The sequence below is a fragment of the Chenopodium album genome, chromosome 8 (assembly GCF_948465745.1).
Source record: "Chenopodium album chromosome 8, dcCheAlbu1.1, whole genome shotgun sequence".
In the NCBI taxonomy this organism is placed as follows: Eukaryota; Viridiplantae; Streptophyta; class Magnoliopsida; order Caryophyllales; family Amaranthaceae; genus Chenopodium; species Chenopodium album.
In genome coordinates, this window is record NC_137841.1 from 47,739,439 (window position 1) to 47,750,659 (window position 11,221).

The following is an 11,221-nucleotide window of genomic DNA, read 5'->3' on the forward strand; positions in this document are numbered from 1 at the left end:
ATCCGTAACGGGCAAAAAAGGCCTATCCGTAACGGGCAACGGGCATTACGTATGCCACCGTTACGGATAACAAGTGTTATTTGTAACGGGCAGTGTCCGTTACGAATAACAAGTTATTCGTAACGGGCAATTGAAATGCCCGTTACGAATAACCCGGTATTAGTAACGGACATTTCAAGTGCCCGTTACAAATAACCCTGTTATTCGTAAGTTGAAATGTCCGTTACAAATAACCAGTTATTCGTAACTGGCTGCCCGTTACGAAAACAGGGTTATTTGTAACGGGAATGATGTTTGCCCGTTACAAATAGTGTTACCCCAATTTTAAAAAAAAAATCCAGCACATGTTGTGCTAGATTAGCTAGCTTGCATAATAATTATAGCACAATTATTTTATTAATTAATTGAGATAAAAAATAGTACTTCATATTTATACAATAATAAAAATAAAAAAACTACATTTATTATCCTCTAGTAACTAAAACTAAAAAAACAGAGCAAAAGAAAATCTCAATGGCAATAAGAGATTTAAATGATTTTCCACTAAATTAATGTTAAATCATTTACATCTTCCACCAATTTTTCAAGTTAGTGCAACTTTGATCTCAAATTTTGTGACAGCATCAGTAAACACTTCATCTTCCGATCTGGTCGACCTACTTGATCTATTACCAACTCCACTGATAGTCCTCCTGTTTATAGTAGTCTCCAAAACTTTACCACCTACCAAATATTCAATCAAAAAGCCACCTTCAAAACCATCATTCATACAACATATATCAAGCAATTAACGCGAAATAAAATCGATTATTACTTGGGCTCGCATGTTCATAAAGAATGATTCAGGGATCTTTGTTAGAGGATTATTATTGAGCATCAGCATAGTAAATTCTGGGGTCAAAGATGCCATACCACTTGGAATCTCCTCAATTTTGTTATGACTCAATGACACCTTTACCAGACCATTGCTTCATTGCTCCACTTCAAGCCTTTTTCCTAGATGTATCTCTGCATTCTTCAAGACTCTGAGGTTATCTGATTCAAACGATTTGGCTTTTGAAAACTGATGAATTCATAACCAGTCGAGTGCCACAAGCAGATGTACAGCAAACAATTTCTTTTTCATATGAAGTCAAACCACTAGATGCAAACCAGAGCTGGCAGCTCTTATCAAGCTAAGGAAAGTACTTGAAGGGGAAACTCATTCAAACCTAGAGAGCCTCGGTAAAAGTCAAACATACACCTACAATTTTCAGATCGTAATAGGACTATTATAAACTAATGAATGTAGTCCACAATAGAAACTAATTGAAATCTATGTAACAACCAAGTATAATAAAGCACCACAATTATAACATGATAAGTAACTAAACATGAGCAAAAAAAAAAACAATTTAAATGAGGTTAAACAAGCAAATAAGTAAAGATAAACGATGACAAAAGCTAATAAAAAATATGCGTACCCTGATGGTGTCGTAGTGGTTCCAGCTGACTTCCATTGATACACGGCCAAGAAAGCAGTATTTGTGACCCTTTTGAAGCCTCAACACCCTGAATTAAACCAACATGTGACACTGTTAATACTTAGAGGCAAAATGTCACAAAAAAATCAAATTTGAAACTGTAATCAACAAAATTAAGAATGATCCAACTCACTTAAGAGTGTCGGGAACAACCCTCTTTATTTTGTCATAAGATGGGGGAACTCCCTCATACACCTTCAACCTTGCCAATGATGCAACTCCCCTCTTTGTCTTGTGAGGAATCATACTAAACAAGCAATTTCACAATCAATACCATTTACCACAAACGATGATCACTAAACAAAAAATCAAACTCTAATCACAAGGAGACCAGAACCCCTAAAACCATAAGCGTGTATTAATCTACGAGAAGATCCAACCATACTTTATCTCACAATTCAATCTCTTTCTTATACTCTGTATTTTTCAAGTAATAAAAGTTTTTTAATAATGTGGCACAAAAACAAAAAGAGCAATTTGTGAGAGGAGATAAACATGAATGTTAATCTTGGAGAATAACTTTAAATTGGATATTATCAAAAGCAAGGATAATTCCTATATCACAAAATAAGATAAAACTTTGTAAGTAGAAGCAATGAAAATTCCCAAGTTATAAGAAGGAGAATAATCCATACTGCTTGGTAATATTGAATTTTTTTTTAAAACTGATACAGAGTATATATGTACAATACATAAATTGAAATTAACAAGATTAATAAGCATATTTTTAAACTTGAATTGAAACGAAGGAGAAAATACCAATTGAAAACTATATATTTCCAGAAATGAAAACTATATATTAACAAATATGAATTGAAACTAACACATTGAAAGAACATTAACTAGCATATTTTAATACTTAAAATCCCAATTCACAACTAGAAAATATCTTACTTTTTTCACATAAAGTTTAGCTTTTTTCTACTAAAAATAAGAGTTATAAAACAAAACATCAGCAAAAAATATCTTACAATTTGTTCATGATACTCCAAAAAATCAAGAAAAAATTCAAAAATCTAAAATAAGCATCAAAACCAATACTCACTTAATAAAGACGAAATAACACAAAAATAACAAACACAAAAATTCAAGACAGGTTTTGAGAGGAAGAAAATTCAGATAAAAAGATAACAAAGAAATTGAGTAAAAAATGAAACATATAACACAATCATAATACCCAACATGCATATCCTAAATTTAGGTGAGAAACGTCTAGACCAAAGCAGGTAGTATTTCAAACACCACAACATCCCAAAATCAATGAAAAAAAAGCCAAAAATCCGTGCTTAAGAACACATAAAAATGCAATAATTGACAAACATAACATTATCAAAGCAAATAATTCCTCAATTACCAGAAAAAAATGCAAAAACATACAAAGAAGCAAAGAAATGCATAAATATTTACAATTACAAAATGTTTTAAAAATTGAGAAATAGTTAAATTCGGACTAAAATTAGTTAAAAAAAATGGTTGAAATAACCTGAATATGCTGGTAGAGGAAGGCAAGTAGTGATTGGGGAAGGAAGAGGCGCCATTAAAGAGTAACTTTGCCATAGTAAAGCATAGTGCCCAACAACCATCCCACAACCAAGAACCCAGATTCCACGACGTAGTTCACACCCACGAAGCCAGAAACCCAGATCTGGCCATGAACACCACCCTCACAAACCCACAAAACCCATTACCCATGAAATCACAAAATTAATTTAAGAGTAAAGCAATGAAAAAATTGAGGAATTTAGATAGAAAAATAAGAAACAATGGTGATGGCGACAAAGGGAGATTGAGTAACGGCGACAAAGAGAGATTGAGTGAGTAAAAGATTGCAAATGAAGGGAAATGAAAGAGGAGAGAAGATAAAGAGGGGGGAGGGCAAGAATTGACGGCTAAAGAGTGAAACCCTAATACGAGTAGTAAATGGGCTATAGGCTCCTCTCCATCAGTTGGACTAAATTATTTATGACGGGCACTTTTTGCCTATTACGAATAACATATCGTATTTGTAACGGGAAATATTTTTCCCGTTACGAATATCGTATTTGTAACGGGAAATATTTTTCCCGTTACGAATATTATATATTTGTAACGGGAAGTATTTTGCCCGTTACGAATATTATATATTGTAACTAACACCTATTTTGACCGTTACGGATAAATTTAATGTAACGGGCATAGCTTTGCCCGTTACGAATAGCCTGTTACGAATGACAATTTTTCCACTAGTGCTAGTATCACCTAAAGAAGAGCGTGTTCAAATCTCCATAAAGCTAGATTTCGAAGTTACCAACAACGCTTCTGAATAGGAAGCATGCGTGGTAGGCTTGAAACAACGTTGGCATTGGGAGTGAAGAAATTACGTATATTCAGGGACTCTTCAATGATCATCAACCAGATTTCTAAGAGATGGAAAGTAAGGAGCGAAAGTCTAGCCCCTTACAAAACTTATTCGGAAACTCTCACTAATCAATTAGAAAATGTTGAATACACATATCTACCTAGAGAGGAAAATCAATTTGCTGATGCCTTGGCAAGACTAGCCTCAATGGTTAGGATTCCTACGAAAATCGAGCAAATGCCACTAACGATAGAAAAAAGGCATAAACCGGCTTATATTCAAGCTATAGAAGATGATGATTCAAGATGAAGAAGAAGAATCGTGGTACACAGATATAATTAATTATGTCACCAAAGGAGAGTACCCTCCTCATGCTGACAAAAGAGCAAAACGAGCATTAAGACTTTTGGCTTCCCAATACGTACTCATAGACAACGAGTTACATAAAAGGGTACCTAAGGGTCGATCTCTCTTATACGTAGGAAAAAAGGATGCTCAAAGAGCAATGAGGATAGTCCACGAAGGCATTTGTGGAACTCACGTACATGGCAAAATGCTAGTCCAAAAGATAATGCGAGAACGATACTATTGGACTACCATGAATAGAGATTATCATCAATACGTAAAAAGATGCCCTAAGTGCCAAATTTACGCCAATTTACAACATGTTCCTCCATCTCTACTCTACCCCTACACTTCACCATGGCCATTCTCTACGTGGGAATTGACATTATTGGAAAAATTACTCCCCCATGAACAGGAGGTCATGAATATATCCTAGTAGCAATTGATTACTTTACAAAGTGGGTCAAAGCACAATCATATGCTAAACTCACTTCAAAACATGTAGCACTATTTATCGAAAGAAATATTATTTGCCGATATGGAGTCCCACATGAAATGATAAGTGACAATGGAACTCACTTTCAAGCTGAGTGTGAGGAATTATTCCAAAAATATGGCATTCAACACCATCATTCTTCTCCTTATAGACCTCAAGCAAACGGAGCAGTCGAAGCGACTAATAAAAATCTAAAGACTATCATCGAGAAAATGACTGAAAGTTACAAGGATTGGCCTGACAAACTCCACTTCGCATTATGGGGTTATCGCACATCAACAGGAAATACGTCATTTTCTTTGGTTTATGGAATGGATGCCGTACAACCTGTAGAGTTAGAGTTGCCATCTCTACGCATTGCATTTGAAAGCAAACTCGATGAAGTTGAATAGACTAGGGCGAGATATGAGGAGCTAATACTTGATGAAAAACGACTAGAAGCTCTACATCATACTCAATGCTATCAAACTCGTACGGCTAGGCATTTTAATAAGAAGTTCAAGACAAGATACATCAAAGTAGGAGACTTGGTGTTAAAAGCATTAAGGAAGCATGTTTTAGATCCAAGGGGTAAATTTAGGCCTAATTGGTCTGGACCCTCTATTGCCAAAACAATCCTATCAGGAGGTGCAGTAAAATTATATTAACTGATATTGATGGCAATGAGTTCTCGAACATGACAAATCTTGACCAACTTAAAAAGTACTACCCATAATTACTTGAGTAGGATACTCAAGAGAGCTACGTTTGGCCTGATTCCTTAAGAAAGGATATGTAGGCAACCCTTTACGGGTGCAGCCACTATACTTTTTGCAAACTCGCATCCCATATTTAAAAATAAATTCGACAAAAATTCGACGAAGCACCGGCGTCACAAAAAAAGTTCCGTCGCCAGCCGATTAACTCTAGCGCCAAACAACAGTGTCTATTGCCTGACGCCAATCTGCCGCAGCTGGCGCCAGTCGTGAAGAAGCGGCGCCATTTTTCTGGGAGCACCTAGAAATATTTCGGTGATTTTCGGAAAATTTTTGACTTCTGTACTCGAAAAAATTTCTGGAAAATTAAATTTTCAGTTTTCATTGCTTTAATAAATTAAATTTAAAGGAGATATTAAAAAACTGAAATTTCATTAATAAAATAAACTAACAAATTACATTATTGATGGAATTTAAATAAAGGTTAAATAAAACAAATTAAATTTAAATTTAAAACTAAGTCTAATAATTGAAAGTTAAGCAATGCTTTAATCTATTTTCTCCTTCTTTGCTCTCTTCCAATTTTTGTTTGTATCCTCTTCATCATCCATGAATTTAGCTAGTAGGCATCCTTTAGAGGACCTACATTCTATTTTGGAGTAAATAGTTTCTCCCTTAGCTAGGACTCCATGTTTCTTCTCTACCCAAGCCTTCTTCTCTAAAGTGTCAGCTTTTCTTTTCCCTTTATCCTTTGTAGATCTCTTCTTCTTAGGCATCATAGGTGTTTTGAATTCAACCTTTTCAGCTAAGCGTTCCTTAACGGGAATCACTTTGTCACCTAGACGACTCTTCACATTAGTTTTACTCTGATTTTTCTACATGTCCTTTGAAGGCTTCTTCAAAAGCCACCTCTTCACATCATTAGGCAAGGAAGGAGGAACCTTTTGGGTAATCACTTCCCATAAAGGTCTAGCGCTCCAATAACCATCAAAATTTTCTACTTCTTCAGAAACAAGGAATTCATAGGGACGACGAAGATCCCCAGAAGGAATTGTTTGAAGTAGGCCGTACTGTCTTTTTACCCTGCAGGGATAATAAAAAGTCATCTTGGATAAGCTTGGAAGACGGCAGAAGGGTTGCTTGTTGACACCAACCATCTTCTCTATTTTCCACTAAGGGATGACCCACTTGATGGCAAAGTTGCAAGAGGCAAAGACCTTCTTCCACTCATGGAGCCCCATCTTAGAGAAGCGTTTCTTCCTTCTCACAAAGCAATTTGGAGTGTATTTTTCAACGTTGTCGGGAGGACTAATTAATTCTACTCTCTCCATTAGCCACATCTGTAAAAAAATTCAATGCAAATAAATAAATATTACTATACAAAAATATGTTTTTGATTTCTGTAATTAAAAATATTATTTTTCTACCTGTAATAAAATTGGGGAAAAATTCACATTTACTACCGGCAAAAACACCACGTATCAGATTTACTACCTGTCTAAAAAAATATTTTATACTAGGTTAATCCCGTGCGATGCATGGTTTTATAATAAGAATTGAATTATAAACTTTTAACACATCTTGAAATAAAATAACTACTTCCTCTGTTTTCCTAATTAATTTTTGATAAAATATGAATATACAATTCCCAAAAGTGCATAATTTTCATATTTAATTAGGAAATTTCAATAAAATTATATTATTAACTATTGTTAACAAATCATAAATAACTAATTAACATATTATATATAGAAAACCAAAAATTTAAAAATTCAAATGGAATTTACTTTTCAAAGCAATGTTAAATAGGGTAGCTTGTAAAGGAAAAATGTGACAACATCCATGTATTTTGGAGGGAAAAAATAAAATAAGAAAGTGACACGTAGGCAGTGATGACATCGGCGGTTGTTACTTTAGTTTATATATAGATTACTACCACCCAAAATCACATAATTAAAATTTCACTACCACTTAACGGAATCCGTTAAAGTTTCGTTAAGTTTATTAAAAAAATAATAATCATTAAGATTTTTCAAAAAAAAAAAAATGTAACCCAGCCACCCCTCCCCTCAACTGCCACCCCTTCCCTCCCCCTGCCGGCGGCCGGCGCCCCTCCCCCCTGCTGGCACCAGAGCGACCCCACCCCCTACCTTTCCCCCACCCCTACGCAGCGAACCCCCTCCATTTTCCCGTTCTTGCTGCCCCTACCCCCACCCCGAACCGCGCAGAAACCACCCCCTTTCCCTTCCCCTCTCACCGGAAATTTCCCCCCTCCCTATTCCCCCCCACCTAAATCGACCCCCCTCCTTTTCCCCTACCCTTTCGGCCATCCCTAACCCTAAACTTCCTCCCCAAAACCACTCAAAACGAATTCAATCTTCGTCGGAGCTGCCACTGGTGGGTTCCTTCAAATGCGTCAGGGTCTCAGATCGTCGGCTCGTTCTGCTGCTTTTGGTGGGGTTCTTCTTGCTTTGATTGAAGGTGCTGGGATTATGATTAATCGGATGTTGTTGTAGTTAGGGATTTGTGGGTACGCTCAAACGGGTGCGGGTGTGGGTGGTGGGTCTGAGCAAGGGAGTCAAAGTGGGGGCAGCAAGAACGGGAAAAAGGAGGGGTTGGCTGTGTAGGGGTGGGGTAAAGGGAGAGTGTGGGGTCGTGCCGGCGCCGGCAGGGGGTGGTAGTGAAGTGAAGGGTGGCTGCAAGGTGGTTGAACGGTGGCTAAACTTAACTAGCTGTTGTCGTGGGCCCCTCAAACAGAAACAGTAACGGATATTGTGAATTACTTAGCTTGTAGTGCCATACCGCCGGATTTCACTTCGCAACAACGTCGAAAACTCAAGCACGAGGCCAAGAGATACATTTGAGATGATCCTATTTTATTGAAGAGAGGGGTCGATGGTTTGTTGAGGAGATGCGTCCCCAACGACGAGGTTCAAAGTGTTCTCCATATGTGCCACTCTTCTCCTTGTGGTTGGCATATGAGTGCTCAAAAGACCACCTCAAAGGTCCTTCAATCTATTCTCTTTTGGCCTTCTCTATTCAAGGATGCTTGGATATTTGTCAAGACTTGTGATAGATGTCAACGGATGGGGAATATTTCTAGAAGGGATGAAATGCCGCAAAACCCCATCCTTGAGCTTGAAGTTTTTTATGTGTAGGATATAGACTTCATGGGCCCTTTCATTTCTTCACATGGGAACAAGTATATTTTGGTTGTCGTTGACTACGTATCTAAGTGAGCGGAGGCCGTAGCTTCTCCAACTAATGACTCTAAGGTGGTGGTCAATCTTTTCAAGAAAGTGATCTTTCCGAGATTTGGTGTTCCAAGAGCAATAATTAGTGAAGGGGGATCGCACTTCAAGCACCACACCTTCGTTCGACTACTTGATAAGTATGGGGTGTCTCACAAGCGAGGGCTTGCTTACCACCCTTAAACGAGTGGTCAAGCAGAGGTCACCGATAGAGAGCTTAAGGTGATTTTGGAGAAGACGGTTGCTAGGACGAGGAAGGTTTGGTCCACCAAACTCATTGATTCTCTATGGGCGTATAGGACCGCCTTCAAAACTCCAATAGGGACCACTCCCTACAAGCTTGTCTCTGGGAAAAATTGTCATTTTCCCGTAGAGATGGAGCATCGAACGCATTGGGCAATCCAGCGAATCAACTTTGATCTCCATAGTGCGGGTGAGCAAAGTCTTCTAGAGCTACATGAGTTACAGTTGAGGATGAATGTCTACGATAGCGCAAGCATGTATAAGGCGAGGACTAAGGCTTGGCACGATGCTCAAATTGTCAAGAAGGAATTCGTCAAAGGCCAAAAAGTCCTCCTATTCAACTTCCGCTTGAAGCTTTTCCCGGGCAAACTTAGGTCAATGTGGAGTGGGTCGTACATTGTCACGGAAGTGTTTCCATATGGAGCCTACGAAATCTCCCAAGACGGTCACTCTCCTTTCAAAGTCAACGGTCACCGTCTCAAGGTCTATTATGAAGGATTCCCAAGTGATGAACCGATTTCTTTGACACTTCTTGATGTGCATCGTCAATTTGACCCTCCTTAATCAACTCAAGGAACGTCGAGCTAACGACGTTAACCAAAAGCGCTTCCAGGAGGCAACCCGAGTTTCTAACCCTTTTCTACTTTCTTCCTTTCATGTTGCTTTTATCCTTCTATCTACAATTTTGGATTGTTCGGATTTATGAGTTTTGTTTGTGTTGGGATTTTTGATATGCTTTGCATCTAGCATGATAGTATGGTGTTTAGTTGTGTGTTAAGGACAATTTTTACTTGTGCGGTTTTTAAGGGAGTTTGGCCGAACCACTTTATGTTCGGCCACTGCAGCATTTTTAAGGATTTATGGCAACATTCTGCCAAGAACTAAATTTTGCATTCTGGCAGAAGGTTCGACCGAACCTAATGATGGTTTGACCGAACTTGTACTGTAGTTCGGCCGAACTGTCCTGGGTTCTGTCACTCCTCAATTTTTGAAAAATTTCAGCAACATTCTGCCAAAATTTGCAAAAATAAAGTTTCAGCTTAGGTTCGACCGAATCCTGGGGATGTTCCACCGAACATGATCTGTAGTTCGACCGAACTCTCTCCAGGTTCAGTCACTCCTCTATTTTTGCAAATTTGCTAGAACTTCCAGGTGAGTTCGACCGAACTGTCACTGTGGTTCGACCGAACATACCCTTGGTTCGGCCGAACCATTCTTCAGATTTGAAAAAAAATTGCTGCTGCCATAATTTTTATGCTGCTGAAAATTTTCGTGACCCTTCATTCCCATTTTTCGTCACCTACCCCTTTCTCCTCCTTCTCACTCTAAACCTCCATTACACCCCCCCCTTACAACCTCAAATCTCCATCGAAATCACTCCAATCTTCACCTTTTCTCACTTATTTTCCACCCTCTACTCAATTTCTACAATCACCACCAAAAATTCCTCACAAAAATCCCATCTTTTCATTTTCCCCAATTTCAAGGGTTTGAGTGCTTTGGTGTTTTTGGGTTTTTACTTGCTTCCAATCAATTGTGGTATGGTTTTCCTAGATTTTGCAAGTTTATCTCTTCAATTTCTCATAGTTTTACCATGTTTTACATATTTAAGTATGAATTGTGGTATTCTTGAAATTGTTAGTAATAACTTGTTTGATTCATGTGGTTCTTTGGATTTACTTGTTGCAATTGATTGGTTGTTTATAGTATAACATGTTTTTATGATTATTATGCATGTTTGCCTTGGTTTTATTTTGATCTCAATGTCTTTGCTTAAGAATGTTGATTTCATACTAGGGTGTTCATGTTACCATTTTATGATTGAGAAATTCATGAGTTGGATGTTGTTGGAGATTGTTATTCATTGTTTTGGTTTGTTTTTGATGGTTTGATGAATGGATATCATGAAAATTAGGGGACATCATGCCAAATTTCACCTAGACTTGGTTAGGACTTATATAGGAATGACATAGGAATTCTTATTCAAGCCTTGGTTCAAATCCCACCTCCTCTTGGCATCAATGATCATGGCATTGTTTCTTCGGACGAGCAATTTCGGCCTGTCTATGAGTCACTCATCAAGCGTCCAATCCGTTCTACAAGATTCTTTTTCCCCTAAACTTTGAGGAAGCTAGGTATTTTGGATGAGGTGGTCAGGTTGGCTCAAAACTTTGGATGGGTTACTTCATTCACCTCTACGCTTACACTTACGAGCGTGTAACTTTGGAATTCCTTGCCTCTCTTCGCAAGGAAGTCTTTGAGCCGGAGGATGTTGATGAGGATCCTCAACTTATGATTCACTTTAGAATGTTCAACGAGGATCACTCTTT

General features: G+C 37.9%; 1 protein-coding gene across 6 annotated transcripts; it reads right to left on the reverse strand.

The window, feature by feature from the left end:
• Window positions 1–366: 366 nt before the first annotated feature.
• LOC145556097 (large ribosomal subunit protein uL13x-like) lies at window positions 367–3,447 on the reverse strand. 6 transcript variants are annotated; one of them, XR_014091738.1, is made up of 5 exons: window positions 3,007–3,447; window positions 1,657–1,770; window positions 1,464–1,551; window positions 913–1,035; window positions 367–723 (listed from the first exon to the last, which is right to left on the reverse strand). XR_014091738.1 is itself a non-coding variant. In XM_081617768.1 (4 exons), exons 1-4 carry the CDS (start codon window positions 3,078–3,080, stop codon window positions 697–699), a joined length of 303 nt encoding a protein of 100 aa, XP_081473894.1. In that variant the 5' UTR covers window positions 3,081–3,447; the 3' UTR covers window positions 367–696. The 6 variants fall into 6 exon arrangements, 3 of the variants coding, with proteins under 3 accessions (XP_081473894.1, XP_081473895.1, XP_081473896.1); XR_014091737.1 differs by having other exon boundaries at window positions 815–1,035; XR_014091739.1 differs by having other exon boundaries at window positions 913–1,243.
• Window positions 3,448–11,221: the final 7,774 nt, after the last annotated feature.

Excerpts from the sequence above, each read along its gene's own strand:
- LOC145556097 (XM_081617768.1), bottom strand. The coding sequence starts at position 3,080 with ATGGCAAAGTTACTCTTTAATGGCGCCTCTTCCTTCCCCAATCACTAC. Across the intron at positions 1,771-3,006 it reads TCCTCTACCAGCATATTCAG|TATGATTCCTCACAAGACAA; the intron begins GTTATTTCAACC and ends TTGCTTGTTTAG. Across the intron at positions 724-1,463 it reads ACCACTACGACACCATCAGG|GTGGTAAAGTTTTGGAGACT; the intron begins GTACGCATATTT and ends AATATTTGGTAG.